The 26543-nt window shown below is 43.3% G+C and overlaps 3 protein-coding genes across 10 annotated transcripts; 1 reads left to right on the forward strand and 2 right to left on the reverse strand.

Moving 5' to 3' along the window:
- Positions 1-16: 16 nt before the first annotated feature.
- RPUSD4 (RNA pseudouridine synthase D4) lies at positions 17-8652 on the reverse strand. Its single transcript, XM_061592341.1, has 7 exons — positions 8371-8652; positions 6748-6913; positions 5482-5683; positions 5215-5308; positions 3626-3776; positions 2900-2997; positions 17-581 (listed from the first exon to the last, which is right to left on the reverse strand). The coding sequence occupies exons 1-7, from the start codon at positions 8533-8535 to the stop codon at positions 372-374; spliced, it is 1086 nt and encodes a 361-aa protein (XP_061448325.1). The 5' UTR covers positions 8536-8652; the 3' UTR covers positions 17-371.
- Positions 8653-8835: 183 nt separating this feature from the next.
- Positions 8836-22062, forward strand: HYLS1 (HYLS1 centriolar and ciliogenesis associated). Of its 6 annotated transcripts, XM_061592344.1 has the most exons (4): positions 8864-8966; positions 17670-17735; positions 19811-19959; positions 20685-22062. In XM_061592344.1, exon 4 carries the CDS (start codon positions 20716-20718, stop codon positions 21628-21630), a length of 915 nt encoding a protein of 304 aa, XP_061448328.1. In that variant the 5' UTR covers positions 8864-8966; positions 17670-17735; positions 19811-19959; positions 20685-20715; the 3' UTR covers positions 21631-22062. The 6 variants fall into 6 exon arrangements, with proteins under 6 accessions (XP_061448331.1, XP_061448328.1, XP_061448327.1 ...); XM_061592343.1 differs by lacking the exon at positions 19811-19959; XM_061592345.1 differs by lacking the exons at positions 8864-8966; positions 19811-19959 and adding an exon at positions 8968-8984.
- Positions 15448-25235, reverse strand: PUS3 (pseudouridine synthase 3). Of its 3 annotated transcripts, XM_061592338.1 has the most exons (6): positions 25130-25235; positions 19197-19588; positions 17793-18155; positions 17587-17696; positions 16090-16280; positions 15448-15894 (listed from the first exon to the last, which is right to left on the reverse strand). In XM_061592338.1, exons 1-6 carry the CDS (start codon positions 25188-25190, stop codon positions 15521-15523), a joined length of 1491 nt encoding a protein of 496 aa, XP_061448322.1. In that variant the 5' UTR covers positions 25191-25235; the 3' UTR covers positions 15448-15520. The 3 variants fall into 3 exon arrangements, with proteins under 3 accessions (XP_061448322.1, XP_061448320.1, XP_061448321.1); XM_061592336.1 differs by having other exon boundaries at positions 17587-18155; XM_061592337.1 differs by lacking the exon at positions 25130-25235 and adding an exon at positions 24712-25123 and having other exon boundaries at positions 17587-18155.
- Between the last annotated feature and the right edge of the window lie 1308 nt (positions 25236-26543).

The following is a 26543-nucleotide window of genomic DNA, read 5'->3' on the forward strand; positions in this document are numbered from 1 at the left end:
ATTAGATTACACCCACTCAGCCTATCAATTTATTTTATTCAGGCAAGAAAGTTGTTTGCACTGGGCTAAGGCTCAGATGCCTCAACTGCTGTTTCAATAACTGATGTCACACGGTCTGCTGAATATTCAAATACTCCAGTTCTGTTTCAAACACCATGGGATCTCTGTCTCCACTCCCCTTGGCAGCTGAATACAGAGTCTCACCACTTGGCCCAAAGATTCCCTGGAGAGATGAAGGCTTCTGGGAGAAGCAAATCTTTCCATTCCACAGGCGGTCCAAGGTGCTCTGCACGTAGGGGAATCCCAGGAACTAGAAAGTCAAGGAAAATAAGCTTCTCCAATGAAGCAATGCTGGCCATCAGTGTCCTGGCTCACTTTTTTCCCAACTCTGGAAACTCCAGTTTCAGTCGCTGTAAGGAACGTGTGAAGAAGAGGGGTGGCCTGCAAACCAAGTGGATTTTATCTTCCTTGCTGCCATTTTGCTCAGGCAGGGTGAGCTGACAGGCATGCAAGTGAAGTGGGAGGTGGCGAGCTTTGGCTTGTTCCAAGCCCAGCCTCTTCAATGTGCCCACAGGAAGCTTCTGCACAAAAAAAAAAAAAGGAAGAAAGTGACCTATTGGGCAGCAACAGCAAGATTCTCTTAGGTTCCCCACCCCCATTAGATCTCCCAAGTAAGTTGCATCCAGCAAAAAATGGGCCAGTATGACTGAAAGAATGTAAGAAATTAGGGAGCATCAGAGAAGTAAGCGATGAGTTATTGGAGGTGTGAAGTCCCTCATACAGATATAAGTGCAAACGATATGAACAAGTTATCTTCTCAATTTTTTGAGAGATGTTGTTCAAGAAATTGACTTGGCAAGGGAACAGAATACGTCTTAATGGGTCACAGTGTTTTCTTGTAGATAGTTTTTGAGAATTAGGAATGTTAAAAAAAGTTGTGTGTAGCCATATATTTAGTGGTTAGCCACTGGAAAAAAACTGGCAGGGTCTAAAAATAAGCTGATTGGTTCACATGGATGTATGAGGCAGAGTTTAATGAACATTCAGTGCATGTGGTGAGATTCTCTTCAAGGTTTGAAAGTGTATAACAGGGTTTTTTAAATTATGCATAACAAAAAGGGAATTACTGTCAAAGTAAATTAAAAAGGAACTATGTTTTTGCTATAAAGGTCTGCTGTGTTCTGGCTGTCATTCAAATCATATGCAGAGTAGTACTAATATAATAAATGATACTGATGATACTCTCCAAATGGATTAATACACGTTCACCTTGACAGTTCTGGAAGCACTAAAGACCTCAACAACCATCAAGCGTACATCATAGGATACAAAGGATAACCAACTAGATTGGTGCCTGACAGCAATTCAAGCTAAAAAGCTCTTTTTGATTCAGTCACAGTGATGCTCTGTATCAAGTGCAGGGAACCTCTGGCCCTCCAGATGCTGCTGAACTACAACTCCCATCATCCCTGGCCAATGCACAGTAAAAATTCAGCTAGTTTCACTTTTAAGGAAAACAGTTTTCAAAAGTTGCACAGGAATATTCTGCACTGTAATGTTACCCCCAAGAGAGGTAAAAACCCATATGCTTGCTGAATGTGAAGCCCTTACTGCTATGAGGCCCCACCTTAATTACAGTCAATGAAGTTGGGTTGAAAATTTTCTAGTGGTTTATTTTTCTGTTTTTTGTAAGTTCATTAGTAAAAACAAATGGCTGCTAAATGCAAATACATGGTTAGGCAAGATAAGCAGTTTTAATTTTGTTTACTAAACAAACATGTTTAGGACATCAGAACATTTTCCAATGAAAACTGACATTTTTGATGTAAATCCTAATACCCTAATATGCATAGGATAATCTCCCAGGAAATCCATACCACTGATATCAGTGTCCCTCTAACAAAATAGGATTTTGGCCCCAGATGAGGAGAATAGGGTGCACCCTCAGAATACTGACTTCCTTGGCTTAGATGTAGCAGATTCCTGGAGTGGGTCATTTTTCCAGGCCTGAGGCCGCTGGTTCCTGGTACTCTCCCAGGGCATTTAACATCAAGTGAAAAGGGAGTGGTTGCTTCAATTGTACTGTAATTTGAAGCAGAAAACAACCACCTCAGGGTGGGCGATCAGTTCACTAACTGGAAACCTCACTGTACTGGAAACCTCACTGTACTGAAATGGATGAAAACTCAAGCCAGGACACTTTTTAAAATTTGGCTAAGGCTGCAATCCTAAGCAAACTTACCTGCGAGTTAAGGGTCACTGAACACAGTGGGACTTATTTCCAAGTAGAGCAGACAAATATTTGTAAGTTGACCACACAAATATTTGTAACGCCCTAATTTTATCACGACAACAAAAGATAATCAATCAACAGAGTTGATACTTATGCTAAGTTACAAAATCTAAAATGACCAACTGTTAGTGTGAACAAAGTAGAACACTGTATGTATTTGTTCATACACGTGATTGAAATAAATAAAATAAAATTTAGTAAGTTCAGATTTTTGTAAATAATAATAATAATAATAATAATAATAATAATAATAAATTTTATTTCTAGGCCGCCTATCTGGCGGCTTTTAACCTGACCCACTAGGGTCAGCCTACCCTTTACACATTTGGGGGGGGGGGGGAGGAGAAAGAAGAAAAAGTAAAACTTTAAGCAAAGACAAAAAATCTATTGTTAAAAGCAATTCTGATAAGTATGAAGCAGGACAAGTATCATGAAACTTCTGGAAATATTGGACCACTGGGAATTGACCAGTGCGCCAATCCTATTTCCAAGCAAGTGTAGTGAATTCACTGAAAGCAGGGCATAAGAGGCATCTATTTCATCCTATTGTCTTCTTTCACGGAAGTTCAAAGTCACACTCAACTCCTTTCATCATGCCTCTCTTACCTGTGGTGCCAGCTTGCTCCAGTGAGAGTATTTGTGGTCCCCAAGGACTGGACACCCTAAGCCATAGGCCAAGTGGACTCTGAGTTGATGCTTCACTCCTACATACAAGAGGGAAGCGGGGGGGGGGGGAATGAAGCACACACATATCAAGCATAGCAATCCAATACACCTGCCTGCTCATTTTTAGCAATGGGCTGCCTAGACTAAGTTCCATGTGCACCTTGCCTCAAGGGAAAGGGTGAGTTTTGAATGGCTAGTCCAGCTGAGTACCAGTTCTATTCTGCTTTGCATGCAGAAGATCAAAGATTCAACCCTGGCATCTCCAGGTAAGAATGGGAGAGAGATCCCTGCCCAAAACCTTGGAGAGCCAATTGTTAATTGGCATCGATGACAGTGAACAAGAAGGATCAATGGTCTGACTTGGGATAAGACAGCACCCTAAGGTCCTATGAAAAACATGTAGTGGGTCAAATCACTATTGTGAACCCCAGCACAAGATTTCAAAGTGACCAAACTTGATCTCTGTATGTTTGTTTTTGATGTTTTTAGTTGCTGTAAACCGCCCAGAGAGCTTCGGCTATGGGGCGGTATACAAATACAATAAACAACATATCAGGCTCCAAGACGTTCAGGAAAGCTTTTGTACTCAGTGCTGAAATCACTTTGCAGATGTTCCTGAGCAGAACTAGCAAACGGGGGGGGGGGGAGATTTGGGCGAGGCATTACCTGTGACTGGCTGGAGTTCAAGGAGGGAACAAGAAGAAAAGCTACTCAGCACTCGGTACCGGGTCACTGCCTTATTTGCATTTCTGTGCTGGCGCACTTTGAACATATGACCATCCTCAAAGGACATGCGGTAGTTTGGAGCAAGTGCCATCTAAGCCAAAGAGAGGTAAACAGACAGAGGTATCACACTGTAGAGAACCATCACTTGTTATCAACCTCATGCATGTGATGACATAACAGGCAGTACAACTGGGTGTATTTAAGTACTGTGTGTGCAGTAATGGTTGCTGGGAGAGTGGAGCTCCCACACCATGATCGTCATACTTGTCAGATCGCATTACGGAATATAAACCTTATCGGCCTGTACGATCTATAAATGACCATACTCTCATTGTTCCATCAACCTTCTCTGTTCATCAAATGGCTACCAGAAAGAAAGCTTTTTCAATTGTAGCCCCCACCTTATGGAATAATTTACCTCCTGAGATACGGTCCTCTTCTTCTCTCATTGACTTCCGACGCCAGACCAAAACATTTTTATTTCAGCAAGCTTTTAATACTTAATTGGTGCTGATTCAATTGTTTTTAGGGATAATATTATTATATGTATTGGTTTTTTATTCTATGTTGTTAGCAATTTGAGATTATGTTTATTGTACGCCGCTCTGAATTCCAAAATTCGGAACTAGGGCGGGATATAAAATTTTTAAATAAATAAATAAAATAAATGATCTGTGCCACCATCTGGTTGCACCCTGATGCTGCCAGGGATTGTGGAGCAGGAGCTCCACCTTCTCAGTCACAGGGGTCCTTAGCCAGCCACAGGGGCTCTCAGCCAGGCATCAACCTGGCTACCTGCTGGCTTTGGGTCTGAATACACTATATATGGTTCCTTTTTTTTTTTTGCCTTAGCAGCCCAATGGAGCAGACAAAATTTCATTGTACAACATGGGGTCCTGTCTGCTGGGGACCACCAATGCTAAAATATACTTCTATAAATTTGTATTTCTGAGACGTCCAATGGTTTCTAACAAATAAATGACTGACTGAGGACAACAGTAAGGAAAATTAGACGACTTCATACAAAGACCACCAAAATTCTCAGTTGGCAGGACAGATCACACAGCCTGGTCCTTGTCCAGTCTTGCCTGTGCTTCCCTTTATTGTCATTGCAATGCATGCTGTGGGTGGGCTTGTTAATGGAGCAGCCCAACCCTGCTGACGTTGGGCAAAATCCCAATGCAAAAATGAAATTAAGCCACAGCCTGGGTGGGTCTGTGACACAGATTATTTGTTCTCTTACGACACTGATGGTGATGCAGCCCAGTTTGGGCACAATTACAGCAGAGCAAGCATGGTGCAGCATTAGCTAGAAAGTGCTCAAGAGCGGACCAGCACTGTTTTTAAGGGCAGGTTTCTGAACCTGGGAGACAGCCCCAAATCATGCATCATGTTCGTTTCCCAGGTATAAAGCTTAAATAATAAATCTGTGCCTTGGTGCTCAGGAGGAATGAAAAACACCAGAAAACCCTCCTGTGAAACTGTGTGGCTAGGACAGCCAAGACATTGCTAACAGGAAGCAAACTCACTTTATAGTGCACTTGGTTGCCTTCTGCTTCCTTCTCCATGATGGGAATGTCCACCAGCCCCTCTGTTGGCTTTGGTTCTCCAACGCAGATTGCCCTACCAAAATAAGAAGTGACGAACAGTGCCACATTTCAGCCCCCTGTTACAACTATCAGCTCTCCTTGCAAGGGGTAGTATCCAGCATTTCATAACTGGCACTGCACCAGAGAGGCAGCGCTGAAGAGACCCTTGGCTTATAAGAAGTTGAATCCCAATAAAGTGTCTCATACCAGTATTTCTTCTCCACTTGGCGGGTTTTGAAGAGCTCCTGGATCCAGTGTGCAATGTCCTGGTCACGTGCCAGCACCATGACCCCAGTTGTTTCTTTGTCCAGCCGGTGACACAGGTGCAGGGGCTCAGCTTTCATGCCATCCAACATCTTCGCTAGTACTGGCAGCACGTCTGTGATGCACATTTTCACCTTGGGGCCACCTGGGAGGAATTCAGAAACAGCCTCAATCACACAGCTTCCGAAGAGATTTCCTTCCCCAGAAAAGCTGCACTCCCAATGTAGGAACGCTCCAAAGTATCACAGACCTGCCACTTAAGATTACTGCATATATCCACTGAGCTGCTTGGAAAGACTGTTCGAAATCTATATAATTAGGCACATACCTGTTTAACTGTGGCCAGTAGATCTTCCTATAGGCTACAAACTGTGGCCCCCAATACCAGGGCAGAGTGTGCAGAAGCAGTAACTGTGGCTGGGGAAATTCAGCAATGTGTTGTGGCTGTGTTTTGTTCCTCTCTTTGTCTCTTCCCTGTTACAAAAACAGAGACTCGCGGGAGGAGTAGCCACACCACCCTGTTACATCTCCCCAGAACGGAGAGAGTGACATACCATGGCTGCCACCTCTGCAGTGTCTATCTTTACAGTAGGAGTAGAAAAGAACAGACAAGTGAAGCACCCCCTGAATTATTATTTGCAAAATGGCTGATGCAGCACTCAGAACATAGGCAGGAGGCAGTGTTTGCTCAGAGAGGTTTTTCATCTAGATTATAAACAATTTTAACAAATATATAATGACAGTTCAAAGCCACATGCACAGGCAGGAGAGTTTATCAGACTCTAGTCCGGTGACGTGAGAAGCTCACAAGTGCAGCGAGTTGGAGAAAACCATCCTGTTGTCATCCCCTCACTCCCAATCACATCATCTAATAAGCAAAGGTATATTGCCCCTAAAAAAACCCTTGAGAGCAGCGTAACAAGGACTCCATTCCACAGGATCAATTCATATTTAACATACTGAACAGTGTCAGAAACAGATGAGATGCAATTTTGGTTATGAGCTCTGAATATGCTCAGATAGTTAGCAGAACTGTCTACAATTGGGAACTTGTAACACACACACCCAGCTGTTGTTGGACTACAACTCCCATCATCCCAGACCACAGACCATGCTGGCTGAAGCTGGCGGGAACTGGAGTCCAATAATATTTGGAAGACCAATACAGGAAGACCTTCCAATTATATGACAAGAGTGTATTCCTCTCACCATGAACAGGGAGGCCATAAGGTTTGTTAATCACCACAATCTCTTTATTCTGGTAGATAATCCCCTGTTTGAGTGCCTTGGCCAGCACATTAGGATGAACCCGCTGCAACTGCTGGGTTAGTTGAGCAAGTTCTCGCACACGCCTCAGTACCGGGTCCTTAGGAATCTTTGAAGAACCAATGAAGAAAGAACAAGGTAGTTAGCAATACTGCATTGCTTTGGGTGCCATAAAACATATAAAATGCAATTAACATTTTTTAAAAAAGAAATGTAACTATTGATGACAACAATACACTAAAGTCCATGATTTGCAAAACAAAAACACCAGGAAAATAGCATTGCAGCCAATTAAAGTGCCAACCTAGACATTATGCAGCAAAATCATACACATTTTCTGTTTTAAATGAAAAGATCTCTAAGGGGGCTGAGACTCTGAGCTGTGGAGGGAGAGATGGAATGTTTAACCCTTTTCTCTCTGGCCATTTCCCCACGCAAAATCACCTCCCGGTAAGCGGCTTTTCCACCTACAGTGAAAAACATGTCTTTGCCCCTGTGGGTGGAAAAGCATTGGGGAGGTTATCAGAAAAACAGCCAATACAAAAGGGATAAAACAGCCTCTCTTTGCTAATTATCTGTTCTATCAGGATTCAGCAATAGGAGAAATGGGTTCTGCTGGAAAACAAGCTCCATTAAGCTCCTCCTCTCCCTGAACTGTTTTATTTATTATAACTACTATGTAACTTTTCAACAGAAAGCTGCCTTTATGAGGATAGCAGTTCATGCATGCGCTGATGTGATCCCTGGTTACTGCTCTCTTCTGCCACAATAAATCTTTAAGGCTTTTAGCTGGACTGTAGTTCCTCACACTGAGTCAGGCCACTGATCAGTCTAGCTCAGTATTGCCTACTAAACTGACTAGCAGCAGTGCTCAAGAGTTTCAGACATGGGGCATTCTCAGCAGCTACACTGATGTAATGAAAACTTTTTAAAAAGAGAGGATGTGCTATCTCCCAAGCAACATCACACATAAAAGGAGATGAAACGCCATCACATTTCATTATTTTACATAAGCTACCAATTTATTTATTTATTTAGGTTTATATATTGCCTTTTCCCTCCATCAAAAGAGCCATAAAGGCGAGTGGGGGGAGGGGGGTGTCAAAATAAACAAATAAAAATAAACAAATACATAAATTATCATAAAAACAATTTAACTACAAAAGTTAAGATCCAGGGTCATATTCAACTAAATCCTACTCACAGCAGATCCACTGAGATGAATGAACCCAACGTAGTCATGTCCATTAATTTCAATGGGTCTACTCTGAGTCAACCTAGTATTGGATACATCCCAACAAACCTATGCTTATGTTATTAGCAAGGATCATGGGCATTTTCACTGATATGCAAATACATGTTATCATTCATTTATCAAGTACATTTTGGGAGAAAGGGCAGGATATAAATTTAATAAATAAATAAAATTGTAACTAGGCATGTAACAACCCGCCTCCACGCAGAGATGCATCACGAGCCTTTTAAAGGGCTCCCAGGGCATGATGCATGCCGGAATATGTAGTCCCACCCCTACGCATGCCGGGAGACACAGCCCTACTGACTCACCTCTTTCTGCTGTTTTTTCTGCTCCTGCTTCTCAGCTCGTATTTTCTCAGCAAGCTGCTGGGCGTTGAGAGGCGCGGCTGCGCTTTGACTGTGAGAAAAGGACCGCTGTCCTGCCTTCACAGCAAGTCCCAGAACACCGCGAGGGACAGCCCTTCGAGCCGCCATTTTCTCTAGGGCTGTCCAACGTCAAACGGAACCCACAGATGGGCGTGGCATCAGCATTCCTTCCTCCGCCCCTTCTTCTCGCGGGCTACCATCGCGCCAAATCAGAAGACAAGTCGAAGGAGCTTTGACCAATCAACTCCAACGTCTCTGTCTGTCTGTCTCTCTCTCCAATGAGATATCGGTGCGGTGCCCTCCGTGGCTCACTGTGTCCAATAAAAGTAGATCTTATGTGTTCTGGGAAAGCAGCGGGAGGGAAAGGAATGTTGGCGCACCAATGAAAAAGAACGCTACGGAGCGCCTCAGACCAATGGGAGCGGGCGAGGTATGGTGGGGGCGGGCCTTACCATTTTTCGGTTTAAACAACGGCAGTTGTGAGGCAGAGTAACCGTTGTTGCGCGAGGGCAGAAGGAAACCGAGCGGGCGGCGAGCAGGTAATAACGGAGGGAACGGTAAGATAGAGAGAGCACGTGCTGGGTCGTGGACGATGCGTGCGCAGTCGCTGCTTGACGGGGTTTTTCTCCATACTGGGGAGAAAACAACCCAGCCACAGCGCTCTTTGTTATGTTTATAGCCCGCCTTTCCCCCAAGGACCTCAAGGCGGTGTGCGTGCCACTCTCATTTTTTATTCTCACAACAACCCTGTGAGGTGGGTTAGGCCGAGAGATATAGTGACTGGCTGAGGATCACCCAGTGAGCTTCCTGGTGGAGTAGGGATTTTAGCCTGGGTTTCCTGAGCCCTATCCTGATATCCAGGGTGGGGAGCCTGTGGACCTCCAGCTGTTGGACTCCAGCTCCCATAATCTCTGACCATTGGCCCCAATGGCTGATGAGTGATGGAGTCAATATCACCTGAAGAGGCACAGGTTCCCTATCCCTGCTGTGATACTCTGTTAGCTATAGTTGTAGCTGTGCAGACCAAAAGGAAACAATCTTTTAAGAACATAAGAAGAGCCTGCTGGATCAGGCCAGTGGCCCATCTAGTCCAGCATCCTGTTCTCACAGTGGCCAACCAGGTGCCTGGGGGAAGCCGGCAAGCAGGACCCGAGTGCAAGAACACTCTCCCCTCCTGAGGCTTCCAGCAACTGGTTTTCAGAAGCATGCTGCCTCTGACTAGGGTGGCAGAGCACAGCCATCACAGCTAGTAGCCATTGATAGCTCTGTCCTCCATGAATTTGTCTAATCTTCTTTTAAAACCATCCAAGCTGGTGGCCATTACTGCATCTTGTGGGAGCAAATTCCATAGTTGAACTATGCGCTGAGTAAAGAAGTACTTCCTTTTGTCTGTCCTGAATCTTCCAACATTCAGCTTCTGTGAATGTCCACGAGTTCTAGTATTATGAGAGAGGGAGAAGAACTTTTCTCTATCCACTTTCTCAATGCCATGCATAATTTTATACACTTCCATCATGTCTCCTCTGACCCGCCTTTTCTCTAAACTAAAAAGCCCCAAATGCTGCAACCTTTCCTCGTAAGGGAGTCGCTCCATCCCCTTGATCATTCTGGTTGCCCTCTTCTGAACCTTTTCCAACTCTATAATATCCTTTTTGAGATGAGGCGACCAGAACTGTACACAGTATTCCAAATGCGGCCGCACCATAGATTTATACAACGGCATTATGATATCGGCTGTTTTATTATTTAACTTTAAATAATAACTTTATTTTAAGTTGTTGGTCTTTCTTAATAGCAAATAAAATAAAATGGGTTATTGAGTGAGATTAGGTCATGGGGTGTCAAGGTGGGGGCGTCTAACTCGGTTTGTCTGGAAATGCCAGGAATCAAGTTTCTATTTGAACATGGGAGTTTATTTGCTGGTATTAGACCAGTTACTCTCTACCTTAATGTACCCGAAAGGGTGTTGCTGTTGAGATAATGGCAAATAGGCTTAGAAAACTAAATAAGATTCAGTTGAGTCATTGTTCTATCTTTGCCAGCATCTGTGCCCTGAGATCTTTTGAACTGGAGATAGCAGGGATTGAAACTGGGACTTTGTAAATGCAAAGCATGCCTCCTACCAGTGAGCCATACACTTCCTATAGAGGTGGACTAAACACGTAATAAATAAGTTAGTTGGATATGGTTGTCCACTATATAAAACTATACGACAGATAATTGTCCTCTTTATTGGACTCGCCATACAACATGCATGATATAAAAATTACCTACTGCTTTGAATATGCAACTACTTCGTAAGAGGAAGCTGTGTCAGTCTGTTGTAGCACAAACAACATAGAGCCTTGTGGCACCCTGGAGACTAACGACTTTATTATGGCATAAACCTTTTGGACTGGAGTACTCTGCATCAGATGCATGAGGTGTAAGCCTCATTTGGCAGGTGTATATATACCCATTATTGGAATGGGTGGGTGGGATTGTAAGTAATGAAATTTGAGGGAAATGAAATGCAAGAAGTACAGACTTTGTGTCAATTATGCTAAAGCTTATATGTGGCAACATTGTTACAGTGAGAACTTGCAAAGCAGTTCTAATGGTAACAAACATTGTAGCATCTGTAAGCTAATTAACACCTGTCATAGGACAAAAACCATGAATTACTAACAGCCTGGGGCTTACTCCTACCCCCTTCATGTGAGTATGATTGCAGCCTGATTTGGTGTCATTCAGGGGTGGGGAGTCTGGTCCTCCAGACGTTGGACTTCAGTTCCCATCATCTCGAGTCACCATGGCAATGGTTGTAGTCCAACAACATCTGAAGAATCATGTGTTCCCCATTCCTGGTATAATTGAATAAATGGTTTGAGAGAGGCTGTGAGACTTGTGTTCCTCTTGGTTTTACCCCAAGTAGCTGTATATTCACATATATATAGGCTTTTTTCTATATATGTTGGAGAGTCTTAGGATATATAGGACAGAAATTTGTTCTTTGATTTAATGGGTGAACTGATCCAATTGCCTTATCTACACTCCAGTTGCCTTATTTAGGCTACAATTCTATGCAGTGTATATACTGATCCAAGAGTTGAGTCCCATTAAACTCAATAGGACTTGCATTTGGCATGCATAGGATGGTACAATTATTTATGGAAATAACATGCTCTGAGAGACATTGGCATTCAACATACATTGGGAATTGGGGGTGCTACTTCATGTATACAGCTGATACTGGGTTTTTTCCTGTAACATTTTACAGCTGTTGGATCCTTATTCTAGCTCTGCTTCCTGTAATTACCTTTTGCCTTCCCACCCAATTGCTACAGCTCATCTAGAGACACCCTGTGTTGCAGTGAAGCTTATTTCCTGATAATAATAATAATAATAAATAATAAATTTAATTTCTGTGTCGCCTATCTGGCCAATGGCCACTCTAGGCGACGTACAACAGTTAAAACACAGTAAGATAAAATACAATGGTACAATATAAAAACAGTAGAAAAACAATACAGCAGCAGACAATGATATTAAAACAGGGTAGGAGGCAATTCAATCTAGTAATTAACCCTCCCCGGAAATCCCAAAGGCCTGTTGAAAGAGCCAGGTCTTTAAGGCTTTACGAAATGTATTTAGGGAAGAGGCATGCCGGAGATCCATATGCTCTTTCACTTTATGATCAGTGGAATTTACCTAGTCGCTTATGTATACTCTATCAAGTAGACATATATTCAGATGACATGGGAAGCTCAACATCACAAGCCTGAACAAATCCTATGCTCTTAGACTTTATCCTAAATATTTAAAGAGATGTCAAAAGAGGGTAAGCACTTGTTGCTAAGACTCACCAGTCAGGACAAGAAACAGTGGCTTTAAATTTTAGTATGGTAGGCTTAAACTGAGGCTACAATCCTAAACATACTTACAAGTGACTTTTGCTACGATCAATGAGGTTTAATCCCAAATTAAGCCTGTGTAGGATTGCAGTCCTAATGTAAACCGTTGGGCAATGGAATAAAATACACTAGTATCCTACAGTAGAATGGAATGGAGCAGATGACATAGAGATACTGGGTTTTTCCTGTAACATTTTACAGCTGTTGAATCCTTATTATGAGGCCTGTTCATCACTAGGCTGAGCATATAAAGAGTGTGTACACAGTACACAGGCAGTCCTAACCTCAGACTGCTGCTTGTAGTTGCTAGAAGCCACTGTATTTATAAAAACTTCTCAGGGTTATTCTTGAAAAAAATTGGCATCAAGCTCCCAGATCTGTTGGTGTGACAGGGCTGATTCACATATAGAACTCATGATGCAGTGATCATGTGAGAAGATTGCTTGGTCACCTTCACCGGTGGCAGGCCAATCATGTTCAGCCACTGCCCTATAGAGAATTTGGGTTTGGGAAATGTATTGGAAAGTGCCATTTACAAAGCAGCATTTAGAAATCTGGCTCTGTACATGAGCCTTTCTACAAGAACCTGGGGATTCATTAGATGCAAGTTTTTCACTGTCCTTTTCCTGTAGCCACCACATACCTCTAAGTCACGCAAATATTTTTCACACTGTATCCTGTCCTGCCTCCAAACAGCTTAGGTCAACATATGAAAGGCTTCTCGCAACAAACAGGTGAGGTAGGTTAGGATGAGAGATGTTCAGTTGCTAAAGGCTACCTGCTGAAAATCAAGCTCAGTGGAAACTTTATTCAGATTGTCCTGGTCCATTACAAGTTATATCATACTGGCTATAGAGTTATAAAACTTTGTTCCTCTTGATTAAAGGCATCTTCAAGATATTAAGCAGGGAGATTGCTTTGCTGGGGAAAATGTAGTCAAGTGCCAGTCTGAAAAAGGGAAAGCAATGAACCTGGAACAAATTTGAAGCATATTGAGAAAGCTGCAGTCTTTCTATAGTGGAAGAGGATATCCTCACTCAGTTTGTTCCTTCCACTTTCTGCAGCAGGCAGAATTATGCAAGTGAGGCTTGTGTCAGTGTCCTGTGTTGGAGAGAGTCCTGCCTGGAGCTTCACTTTGGAATGTTCCCTTCCTCCTGGTTTTTGCCTTTTCCCATGGGGGCTAGAGGGACACGCACGCACACAGTCACACACTCCCACTCTCTCCCCCCCTCCCGTAGAGAGAATGTACATATTGGGAGGAGAGTGGAATCAGAGAGGAGTACCATCCCTGGATGTGCCAGTAACATGTTGGATAATGGAGGGCAGTCCCTCACTGTCAGTAGATTCTCGGAGGGGCACTTCGATGGGGAATAAAGTTACTGCTAGTAGGCATCATGTCCTCAAGAAGCAAAGAGCTCCCCAAGCAGTGGGACTGCCTGTTTGCTGACCACAGATCAGGGTGTGTTCCTCACTAGAACCTTGGGCAACTGTGAGCACCAGTGGGATGTGGTGGCTGCTTTGGGAGGAGGCCCAATCTCTGCACATGGGGACTAGCGAGAACCTCATTCTTTGCTGGTAGGGTTGAGTTGGGAGTAAGAGGGCACTGTTGCTGGCCAGGTCTCCCTGCCACCAAAGTCACAGATGCCCAGTTGACTCCCTCCACCTAGTTTTGGTGTGTGCAGTAAATGCCACAGAGATGCCATTGTGAGGCGTCCTTCCCTGGCTCTCCCTGTCAGGTTCCTACCTGCTCGTGGTTACTGCCTGTCTCTAGGCACCACCAGGGACTCCACCAGTCCGGACCGCTCTCTCTTATGATTTCTCTCCCTGCTCTAGCACAGATCTCAACAGATCCCCCTGCTAGGCAACCACCAGTAACGTCCCAATACTAGTATTCCCAGAGACTCTGAATATTGGTATTGTTATTCTCTTCACCGCTGCCACCATTTGTTACAGTTCCCCTTCAGCCTTGGTCATTACCTTACCCTCCCTTCTGGTCTGTGAAACCCCAGCCAAGGATCAGGCCTTTGGTAAACCAAATTAAGTATTTATTACAGATAACAAAGCTAACAAGATTAACAAGATTTCTTCTTAAGGCACATAAGCATATGGTTTTACTCAATACTAATCCGAACTCCACCTCCCTCCTGGTAAACAACTCTCTAAACCCCACCAAGCAATCCACTCTTTCTCTTCTCCCCCCAGATTCCACAATTTACCACCTCACATTCACCCAGATTTACCTGTCATCCTTTCATTTATACTGTCAGCCATTTTAAACATTCAGCCAATCATCAAGCATTCTATTGCCCATTCACTCCCCCTCCTCTTTCACTACTTACCATGTATACTCTAAACAACCAGCACTTACCATATATACACTAATATATAGGAACATCACAGCCATATCAGGGATAAGGTCCCAAGTCACTGTTGTGGCCCCTACCCTAGATGGGAGGAGGACTGGTCCCTGCACCCACTCTCAATATGTGCTTATAATAAGTGGGAGATTCCTTTATGGGGAGGAGGGGGCAAACAGACTTCTTTTTTAAAAGGTAGTGAATCTAGCAGGAGTGCAGCTGACTAAGAAAGTTGTAGTTCCAACAAACGTGACAGCTATAGGATTGCTTGGAGTATATATGTGTGTGTACACACACACACGAATGAATGAACAAACCATTAGTATTGGTGTAGACTCCAGCTCCCATCAGCTTCAACCGCCATGGCCATCGTTCAGGGATGATAGCTGTAGTCTCAGGAACATCTGATGGGCACCGTGTTGGCTATCCCTGCATTAGCAAAATGGGGTCTCACATTTTCTGGAGGAGTCTGAAGGCCGTGGACAAAACCTGAATCATTAGGCTGGCTGCTTAGAATATAGTTTTTCTTAAGCAGTGGCAGCCTAATTGCTTATTCCTCTCCATACTGTTACTCTCATCTCCAGAATATTGCTATGGCAACAATAAATTGCTTACTGTTGTTTTAAGAGCCTGAGATGCTTTCAGTGGATGTAACAGTAGGAAGAGAACCCAGAGACAATACTGCGATTCACCAATATTTCTAAAACAACTTGACAACATTTGCTTTTGGCTATTATATAATAAAATGTTTATTTCTTAAACACAAAACATTTAGTGGGATGCTTGTATTCTTTATTTTAAAAAAAATCAAATGAATATCCCTGCAGTCTTGGATGACTACTTCTACTCCAGAAGAGGTTCTTCTATCTGCTTGGTGAAAGAGAGTTGATCTGGAATCTTGTTTGAACTCATACAGACCCTCTTTGCAGCTTGTTCTGGGACTTCGTTGCCTGCCTCTGCACTTTTGCTGTGGTTGCTCTGAATTTCCATCTGTTCATCTGCTTCCATTTCAGCGTGTTTTGATTTTTTCAAGTGTGGAAGTTCAATGCGTCCCCTACGCACAAAGTGACTGATGCGAGACTCCAACCCTTCACATTTTGGGCGATCCATTAGTGGTTTGTACTTGCGGGCTTTTGCTCCCTCTATTAAAGCACTGATCTGTTTGTAGACTGGGGGCTTTAGCTCTCTCCAGAGAAATGTTACCTTGTTGCTTGAACCTGAAAAGGTAACAATGGTCAACTGGTCAGCAGAAAGTCACGTTTTACATAGCATGCTATTCACCAATTGCCTCTGTCCTCTTTGAAATTGCTTTAATATGTACCCAAATATGTGATAACTAGAAAGGCCCCCGGTGTCACTGACTTAGCAACAGGGAATACTGTTAGAAGTCTACAGAACCCTGCTTCTCCTACCTGTTTCTGCAGGTATCTCAGCAAAATCTAGCCCCTGTAACATGCTGTACAGCATATGAGTTTTAACAGCATGGTTGGCCCAAAGCTGCTGTAAGTGAGTGACATTAAACTCCTGGACTTTCCGATCGTAGATCCACTGGATATTTTCAAACTCGCAGTCGTACAGAACTAGGGGAAATTCCACTGCCATACTGCAAGACAAAAGAGAAAATGAGATGTTAAGGAGCTTATATCAGATGCATATGACTTTTTAAAAAAAGGAAGTGCATGCATAAGCAACATCCATGAGCTAATCTCTTGCTGTGTTTGAAGATGTGCAACATCATTCACATCAGTTGTATGTACATCTATGTTGTACTTATCTGGGCCCCATTAGATACCTGTGGATATAGATGGAGGTGTGCATCTTCATCAAGGGCTGATGTTCTCGCACAATAACCTTGCTTGCAAGCAGCTAATACTGAATTAGAGCTGTATGCTATAAAGCCTGTTCCTAGGTATTTAATCATGTGCAAAAGCATGAACACAAATGTACTTGGTGAAGGTGGAGCCATGTAACTGTGGATCCTACATGCTTCTTCTCAAGCTTGTTTACATAGGACAACATGAAGTTTAATGCATCAAAAGAAAATTGATTCTGGGATCAAATGTCCATTAACATTTTTGACTGTATTGACTGTATCAACAATTTAAGACAGTAAGAATACTAAGCTTGATGGAAAGTCATGCTTTGATTGCAGGGAAGAATGTTCAACAGCTAAAGGCTACTGTAGAAATGCAGTTTTCCATTATTGCTATTAGCCCAAGTACACCATTAACCTTGTGCAATATGAAGCAGTGATGATTCCAGTACACATAAAACAACAGGGCCCAATCTTTCTGTGCCACAAGATGAAATATGAGAGAGTGCAGTTTTACTGCACATCTATAGGTTCCCTTTCATATCTGATCCCCAAGATCTTGATGTGTTTTTGCCTGCCGGCTGATTATACTAAGCAGCAAGGAGAAATGTGGCATTGGAGAAACTACTTAAGAGGAGCTACCAATTTGTGAAGAGCTACACAAATCCCTTTTGCTGCCCTGGGCTCCTACTGGGAGGAAGGGCAGGATATAAATCAAATAAATAAATAAAATATCTATTTTTTATTTTGCTTAGCAAAGACAATGCAAAGTCCTGGCACACCCTAAAGACTGGCATGCATTTTTATACGCAAGACGGTTTCATTGGATATGAACCCACAATACATTTGTTGCTCTTTAAGGGGCTATGATGATGGCTCGCAGCTCAGCGACAGGACAGAAGCTGTGCATACAAAAAGTCTCAAGTTCAGTCCCTATTGTCCCTGGTTAAAAATGGACCTTGAGTGTCAAGGCTGGGAAAGACGTCTGAGATTTACAGTCACTGCTAGTCTGTACAATAAGATTGAGTTACACGTAAAATAATTGTCTTCTGAAGACTTGTTAATTTTTTTTTTGAATTTCTTTTCCAAATCATACCTGTATTGTGGCTTTCTAGGGTTATTCTCTATATCCAGTAGCTTATCAATAATTTCTGGCTTCTCCATCCTTTGTCCAATCAGGAAGAGGATAGCCATCATGCAACGGACCTGGTGATAGAGGAATGCTTGGCCTGTCACTTCAAACTGGTACATTTGGAAAGGGTTGTGTTGCTCCATTTCCTCTTCTCTGTTCACACACTTTACCTCTGCAGTAAGAACTGTTCGTTGAAAGTTGGTCACACCATTGGCTACGTCCATCTTGCATAGATTACGAAAATCATGGGTCCCCACAAACTTCTGAGCTGCAGTATTCATGAGAGCTACATCTAGATCAGCATGAGGAAAGAAATAACGATAGGTCCTTTTGAGGCAACTAAATCTAGCACTGAAGCTGGGATCTACTGGGGCCCAAGCCAGTATCCGAATGTCAGGAGGGAGCACCTGGTTCAAGATGTGGGTGTACAGAATCTCCTCTGGAGTATCTGTGGCTACGTCCTTTGTGGTACCCTCTGGTTTATTTACTGCTTTGTCCTCTGAAAGGTTTGAACGGAGGTCCAGGGAGATCACCTGAAACATTAGGGAAGGCTTATATTGCGGAGATAGATATGACAAAACACAAATGTTAGTCATACTCAGAGTAGACCCACTGAAATTAATGGACATGACTAACCATTAATTTCAGTGGGTTTACTTTCAGTAAAATGTAGTTGAATATAACCCTAAGATTTTATTATTATTATTATTATTACTACTACTGAGAATTCTTCAAATGAGATTATGTTGGTGAATAGCTTATTTCAAAGACTATTTGGACTGCAACTGATTTGGTGGTAGATCTTAATTTGCAGTCATTCTCAATTTCATGGATAACTCACACCTCAATCCTATATACACTTTCCTGGAAGTAATCCCCAATGAATGAGTTCTGACATTTTGCCAAGTGTCAGTATATTTAATACCCAGTATTCAGTTCCACACCACAGACAGGCTCTCTTGAGATCTAAACTCTGAGCTAAGGAGGAGCATCACAAAAGGTAATGGAGCTGATCCCCCTTTAATTCAGGTGCTCTTACAGCGCTAAGCTAAAATCTCCCCTCTGTGAATGGGGATGGAATTTTCTTCTTTCAGGGGTTGCGTGCACAAATTTCCTAGAAATTTGTAAGGGATGGTTGCAAGTTTATGGTCGACTTTAGTGTGGCCAAATATTTTTCCCTTTTTTATTTTGTCTCATCTTCCCCCTCTCCCTCTTTTGCTTAAAAAAAAAAGTTGTCTTCGTAGTGTGTTCTTTGGCTTTCTCCCAGTCTATTATTATTATTTTGCTTCTTAGTCACTTGTTAGCCAAAGCTCTGCAAAGCAATTTACAACATTTTAAAAACATATATGTAAGTTATACTATAAAAACAGAAGAAAATAGCCCCCAGAGCAGCCCCAGGGAGCTTTGGCAGCATGCCAGGAAAAAATCATCATCTGAGTCTATCAAAAGCCAGGGAAGGAAGATCTATCCCCCAGGAAAGGAAGGGTCCCCTGCCTAACTGGAAAACCTCTTTGCCTGCTGAGTTGAACAGATGGGCTTTTCAAAAATAGCAGTTGGACAGATGCCGCACTCACCTGCCCAAAAGCGCTGACTCCCTTGTCAGTGCGCCCACAGCGGTGATAGTTGGAAGTCTGCCTACTGTCCACCAGCCGGGTCTTGCTTAGAGCCTCAAACAGCTTCTCTTCAATAGTATTGTTGGTGTTTTCCTGGCTAGCAAAGCCCTGGTATTCCCAGCCCAGGTAGGCTATCTTCAGTGCCACATGCCTCCGGCCATAAGCGCTGAAATCAAATGGCCGCTGCTGACGTTTTTTAATCTTTCCCGATGCTGGGAGGCCACCTCCTGTGCCTGCCGCCGCCTTGCTGTCCAAGAGCTTTTCTTGCAGCCTTTCCACAGTCTCTTCCAGTTCCTGGACCTTCTTCAACAGCTTCTCTGTTTCTGCCCCATCTCTGGCCATAGTGAGAATCCCTATGAAAAAACTGATGTGAGGTCTCAGCAGGAGTTTCTAGTATTGTTCAAACTTCTTATTTGCTGCTGGAAGCTAGTCAGTGGGGGAATGTCAACTTGTTATCCAAGTTGTTGCTTTTCTACCTACACAGCATGTGTGGTCTTAATGTTGTACTTCCACTATTGAAAAGCGAGTGCCTGTTTTTTTGCATTTACTGAAAAATTCATTCTAATTCCCTGTAGGCTTTGGGGGACATTGGAATTTTTACAATGGCTGCAAGGTGTGCAGGAGAGGAGGGGTCCTTTCTTGACAGCCATGTGCTACTTGGAGCAGAGCTGAATCACTAACCTTTATCCTGCCCATACTCAAAGTGGAGCTGCTTACATTGTTGGTATAAACTGCCTTCCTCATTTTGCTATGGTTTAGTGGTTTTCAGGTCTTTTGTCTTTAGCAAACCCTGTCAATATCATGCAGAGCATGGGTGAGAAACCTGTGATCCTAGATGTTGCTGGGTTACAACTCACATCTTACCTATTAGACCTTATGGCTGTGGGCTGATGGAAAGTGGACTTCAGCAAGATCTGGAGGGTCACAGGTTCCTCACCCCGACCTAGATTGTTGAGGGATATTGCAGAGGCTTCCAGGATTTGTTCTACACGCACAGTTCATGTGAGATGTTGGCTGGCCCTCTTCGGTCTCACGGTTGCTCAGTGTAAACTGAAGGTACACCCTAAAGCATACTTAACACTCGCCCACTGTTGTCTGCTTGGGGAAAAGATTTCAAGTTGTGGGCAAACTACCTTTCAGGGAATCTTGTCCACCATTAAAAAAAAGATTGTGGAATGCCTGATATATTATCAAGCAACCATAGGATTTGCTGGAACCCACTGGTATAGCTAATAACCGTGTAAGACTGAACACATTCTCACATGTACTGTGAAGGGAATAGCATAGCACAGCAGGACTCAGGGTTTTGTACTAGATCCTAAGTTGACTTAAGTGAAAGTACATGCTTGCTAGAGATAAACTAATGACTATTTGGTCGGTGAAAGATTTAGCAATTAAACTTGCTCTAGTATAACACACTGTGTGAGAATTGGCATCCTTCTTTTTCAGAATTGGTAACTTCACCAAGCAAAGCACAGCAATGGAAGCCCTGATGGGACCTGATCGCTACCGCTGGGCCTCTATGAGCCGTGAAGATCAGCTCAAGGAAGCTGCAATGACCTTTATCCGCCTTTGTGCAGAACAGGGAGAAGGTGATAGCCCAAGGAAGACACATGCTGCACCTCAGCTAGACCCCTACACAAGAGCTTCGGTGGCCTCTTTGGCCAGACCTGCACTTCCTGTGATGATCAGACACCTTCAGACAGGATCCGCCTTGCAATCAAAAACTCCTGAGGTTCCCAGAGTTGCTAGGAAGCCTGTGATGAAAAGGAAAGTTTTGAGGCGAAGGCCCGATGGAGAAGTAGAGGTGACGGATGAGTCCATTATCAGCGAACCAGAGACTAGCAGTCCGAGTGACCCTGAGTGCGGGGAGTTGAGTCAAAGAATGTACAGTCTGAAGACTCAGCAAGAAGTAGAGGAGGAGTCGTCAGAGGAGGAGAGCGGGCCAAGCATTTGCCCAGAGTCTGAGATTGCTTATTCCTGGAGAACTACAGAGGAGAGCCAGAGCCGAGGCTCCCAAAGAGAGAGCCAGAGACGCAGCATCACAACCTACGAGCAGGACTTGATCATTGCTGGCCACCCAAAGTCCTTCATATTACCAAGACTGGAGCAGCTAAGCAGGAACAGAATGAAGACAGATCGGGTAGCCCGTTACCTGGAGCATAAGCATGACTGGGAATCGCTGCGGCTGCCAGGGGAAGATCCCAGGAAAGGTGTGCGCTGGAGCATCCGAGAACAGATGCTATACAAGTCAGAATTGCCTCCCAGGGCTCAGCACATTTATATCCCCAACAACTACCTGGTGCCTACAGAGAAGAAAAGATCTGCCCTGCGTTGGGGAATACGCTGTGACCTGGCAAATGGTGTGATACCTAGGAATTCCTGCTCCTCCTAGCTCTATAGCTCCGTCCACAGGAGAACACCTTGCTTAGCATAGCCCAAAGATCTAGCTACTCCAAACAAGCAACCAAGCTAATTTGTTCACTTTGAAACCCTTTCAAATCCTTATTGGTTTTAAATCTATCTTTGATTTCTGGAACAGGTATTTTCTCAACAGAAATGGATTTTATGTATCCATGCTTCTTAAACAGTTGCCCCATATAGGATCATTTGCAAGACAAATGTTGTTCCCTAAGAAGCCAGGCAGATGAACTAAAGCTCATTGAAATTTGTGTCAAGGAGAATAACCTTTTATTTTTATTGCAAGATCTTTTAAGCCCACTTCCTCGTCCTGAGCAATCATCATACTCCTGTATGATAACACTATTTTTAAAGAATGTTTAACTTCTAGATGCATGGATTAAATTAAAAGTATGTAGTATAAAAAGATTGTCTGTAGTTTCTCCCTAGATGAGTTTGATTTCCCCAGTTCATCAGTTTGTTTAGGGATGAAGGAATGTCCTTTTATCCAGAACAAGAGACAGGTTAAGAGTTTCACCTTGCTTACCATTCCTGGTGTAGAACTGCTGTCATTTTACAGACACATGCTAGAAGGGAATCTGCCAAAATCATGACATAAATATATTATTATACTGAACTAGCCCTATGCATGTCTATTCAGAAATAAGCCCTCTGTTGAATTGGGAGAAGTTCCCCACATTAAGCTTCCCTTGTCCTGGGGAGGCATTCAATTCTGTCTGTGGGCATTGCTGTGTGTGCGTGTCGTGTTTGGTATATTAAGTTTGAAAACAAATTCACTAAGTGTGTGCCCTAATCACCTGAAATCGAGGAATCCATCAAATTGCCAGGAATAATGCTATAAAGATTGTGTGAAATCTGTGATAATTCTGACAGCAGCCTTTTACTTCCAAGTGGGCATATGGTTATTTTCACATCTAGAATATTCTTTTGGTTCATACCATATACTGAGGTTCTCATGCAAAGTGCTTTTCTTCACCTGGTTTAGCTATTCTAAGCTACTTTCTACACTTGGAACTACTATGCACATAATGAAAGATAGGTTGCATGTTAGAAAATGCAACAGGTCAGTTATGCAAAGTAAGTGGAGCTATGCTACTAGATTAGTAAATCACTGCTACCAATAAAGATAAGCTTGCTCAAAATTACAGATAGAGAAAAACACCAATTATCAATGGTAGGAGAAAGTACTGGGTGAATATCCCATTTTGACAGTATAAACCTGCGCATCTTTACTCAATGTTAAATTGCACTGTAATCAATGGGGCTTGCTTCCTATTAAGTTTAAGACTGCAACATTATTTTCTTGCCTTTTAAAGGGGCTGGAGGAGGAAGAGAGTTGGTTATATTGCCTCAAAACACTTTCACTCAAAACACTTTCACTCAAAGGCATGCCAGGAAACTCCTGACTTGAATCTTGCCTCGGGTTGCAAGCATATGCAAAGTTACCTAGGTGTAAGGACCACTGAACACAATGAAACTTAATGATGTAGAGCAAGGGCGGGGAATATTTTCTAGTCAGAGCCGCATTAACCGCTGGGCAACCTTCTGAAGGCCACATGCCAGTGGACTAGAGATGGTTCACTATGATTAAAACAAAAATAGACTACACAATATAAGCAAGGGCAAAGTGATACATACAGAAGCAAAACCCCCTAACTGCATACACATCTATAGGGTCAGCTACTGACCAGGAAGAGGTTCTTGAGGTTGCGGTGGATAGCTTGATGAAGATGTTGGCTAAGCATGCAGCAGCTATGAAGAAGGTAAATTCCATGCTAGGGATCATTTGGAGAGGGGTTGAAATTGCCAACATAATGCCATGGTGCAACCAACCTTGGAATACTCTGTACAGTTCTGGTTGCTGTACCTCATGAAAAGATATTGCAGAGCTAGAAGAGGGCAACCAAAATGGTCGAGGAGCTGGAGCAATTCTACTATGAGGAAATGTTACGTTTGGGGCTTTTTTTTGTTTAGAAACAAGTAAACAGCACAACAGAGGTGCATAAGATTATACATGATGTGGAAAAAATGGAGAGGAAGAAGTTTCTACTAGAATGCCCAGTCATCTAATAAAGCTTCATATTGGCAGATTCAAGGTTGCCCTTGGGTAACCCACTGAAAGATTATTGTTGCCAGTAGAGGGAGTGGGTGGTGACAACCCATTCAGGACTCTCCTGTTCCACTGCAGGAGAAAGTGGTGTTGCACTCATCTGCTGCTTGTGGGCTTCCCGTCAACATCTACTGGGCCTCTGTGAACAAGATGCTCGAATAGATGGGCCTTTGGTCTGATGCAGGAAGGCTCTTATAAGATCCTAGCTGGCTTAAACGTTTGCCATGCTGAGCTGTAACTGAATGGGATAACCAAAGCTGATTCTACCCTTCGCACATAAAACTTGCCGCCTTCATATCTAAAACTATACAAATGCACAAGGAACAACCAGTTCACATCCAATCCTCAAAGCATATAGTGCTTCAAGCACAAACAATGCACCAACAAGCAGAAGGATGCAGCCCTAAAACTAGTGTTCCCACCCTAATGGACCAGCCTCCAGTGCCCATGCAGGCTGAGGGTGATAGTTGTTATCCAAAACAACGTTGGAGGGCACCAAAGTTAGGAGTGAACAAATGAGAGTCTGACTTCCCAATTGCCAGGTCCACCCACCACCCTAGTTGGCTTAAAATCATATTTGAAGACAAATTTGTCACCAACTGCTCTCACTGTTTGGATGCCTCCCCATAAAACAAGCCACCCCCCTCCTCCACTACCCTCTTTTTAAGAAAACACGTACACTATAAAAAGCAGGCAAGATACAGTTATTGAGCCACTAGCATGCCAGCCCGACGGAGTGCATCAGCGTGTCCCAAGAGCCCAATCCTGTGCATCTTTACTCTGAGGGAAGTTCTGCTGAATTCGGTGGGATTTTAACCCTAACACCCAGTAAGTGTGCATGGGTTTACATGCAACCTTACATTAAAAGTACTGCAGGGAAGGAACATAAAGAGAACTCTGCCGGATCAGGCCAAAGGCCCACCTAGTCCAGCATCCTGTTCTTACCGTGGGCAACAAGATACTACGGGAAGTTGGCAAGCACGACCCAAGCGCACTTGCGATCCTCAGCGATTGGTATTTCAGTGGCTTGTTGCCTCGAACACCGGAGGTAGAACATAACCGGCGTGGATCGGCCCACTCGTCCAAAGTGTCAGTGGGAGGGCACTGAAGGAAACGGTTTGACGCACGGCTACCACCTTAGAACAAACCATGTAGTATATATAGGTCCGAAGTGTGTGCTTCGGCGCGGTGGGAAGGGGTGATCCGACTAACACCCTTTACGGTTGCCTGTGAGGACCATCAGCTACACTAAGGGTGCAATCCTAAACGCGCTTACTGCGGAGTAAGCCCCACTGCGCGCAGTCAGACTTGCATCGGAGTCGAAATGCGCGGCTAACACGTGGCGCGATCTCCTCGGTCCTACCTCTGCAGCAGCTTTCACGCAGACGCTTGCAGAAAAGAAAAGGCTGGAAGCGCAGAAGCATCGTCCCTTCCGCGATTTCCTCATCGGAAATGACCTTAAAGCTTCTCCCGCCTCCACACGGCACAGAGGAGGCTTATGGGAAATGTAGTCCTTCTCCAGAAAGCCGGATTGAGTTTCCAGGGTCAATCAGTTGAAGAATGTAGAGGTGCCTATCACCGCCATACCGGATCGAAGGTCCAGCTAGTTCAAAGTTTTACTTCTGTGCCAGAAAATTTCTCTGGAAATTTACAAGGAGGGCATGGACGGGACAGCCATTTCTTTGATGTTTCACCACAGAGATACACTGCCTGCCTCTCTAAACATGAAGGCTCCATTTAGTTATCATGGTTAATGACCATTGATGCATTTATCCACTGTAAAATAAAAATTGTTTAATCGGTTTTTCAAATATTGTGTGTGTGCGTGTGTATCGTGAGCTGCTGACTTGAGATGTTAAGTAACATATATTGTGTGAACTTTGTTTTTCTACCCCAGTCTCCTTCTATTTCAACAAGAATTTAAGAGGCTTCTTGAGAAACATTCGGTTACAAATAGGGAACTGCACCAAAATGTTGCAGCATGGAGTGATGGAGTGATGCTTGAATTATATTTTTAATGTAGTTTTTTTAAGGTTACAGTTTTACAACAGTACTTCCATTGTCCTCACACCCTGTGGCAATACCGCCCTGAACACCATGCCTGACCTCATCATCACACCCTCACAGAAATGATTTTGAATTTTATTTTTATAATTGCTAATAATAGATACCAAATGCTCACAACATATTCATAGCCACTTTCTTAATGATCAAAATCCGAATTCCAGACCAGAAGTATTAAATTATTAGGGTTGTAGTCAACAAAGGCTGCAATCCAATACACACATGGGAGTAAGTCCCATTGAACCCAACAGAGCTTGCTTCTGAGTAGACATGTATTGGATTGCAGTCTAAGTCCTACTCAGAGCAGACCCATTGACATTAATGAACCTAAGTCAGGCATACCTATTAGCTTCAGTGGGTCTACTCTGAGTAGCACTAGCACTTGGATGCAACCATTACAGTTCTCTTTTTAAAGAAAGCAACCATCACCTAACATTAATGTTCATATTGTAGTTTTAGGCTTATACGCCCTTTGCCGCCTCAGTGAACTCGATCCACAAAGACGGCTTCTATATTTAAAATTAATTTTTAAAAAATAAATACTCGGAAGTGCATCCCACCGAAGTTTCATCCAGGGGACTTTACTCCCGATTAGATAGATAGATAGATAGATAGATAGGAGAGTTTTGAACGCAACAAACAGAACTTCACTCAAGCTTGCTCTGGATCCCTGTAAGGATTCCGTTAATCACCTAAAAATATATATGAACATA

Source organism: Rhineura floridana, chromosome 12, assembly GCF_030035675.1.
Source record: "Rhineura floridana isolate rRhiFlo1 chromosome 12, rRhiFlo1.hap2, whole genome shotgun sequence".
In the NCBI taxonomy this organism is placed as follows: domain Eukaryota; kingdom Metazoa; phylum Chordata; class Lepidosauria; order Squamata; family Rhineuridae; genus Rhineura; species Rhineura floridana.

What these genes read in the sequence shown, in the direction of transcription:
- PUS3 (XM_061592336.1), bottom strand. Translation starts at nt 25,190, where the DNA reads ATGCTTCTGCGCTTCCAGCCTTTTCTTTTCTGCAAGCGTCTGCGTGAA. An exon ending in GCGTGAAAGCTGCTGCAGAG is followed by an intron (nt 19,589 to 25,129) that starts GTAGGACCGAGG and finishes GTTTTTTCATAG; the next exon opens with GGATTCTCACTATGGCCAGA. An exon ending in CCTAGAAAGCCACAATACAG is followed by an intron (nt 16,281 to 17,586) that starts GTATGATTTGGA and finishes TTTGTCTTGCAG; the next exon opens with TATGGCAGTGGAATTTCCCC.
- HYLS1 (XM_061592347.1), top strand. Translation starts at nt 20,716, where the DNA reads ATGGAAGCCCTGATGGGACCTGATCGCTACCGCTGGGCCTCTATGAGC.
- RPUSD4 (XM_061592341.1), bottom strand. Translation starts at nt 8,535, where the DNA reads ATGGCGGCTCGAAGGGCTGTCCCTCGCGGTGTTCTGGGACTTGCTGTG. An exon ending in CAAGTGGAGAAGAAATACTG is followed by an intron (nt 5,309 to 5,481) that starts GTATGAGACACT and finishes TTATTTTGGTAG; the next exon opens with GGCAATCTGCGTTGGAGAAC. An exon ending in GCAACCAAGTGCACTATAAA is followed by an intron (nt 3,777 to 5,214) that starts GTGAGTTTGCTT and finishes TCTTTGGCTTAG; the next exon opens with ATGGCACTTGCTCCAAACTA.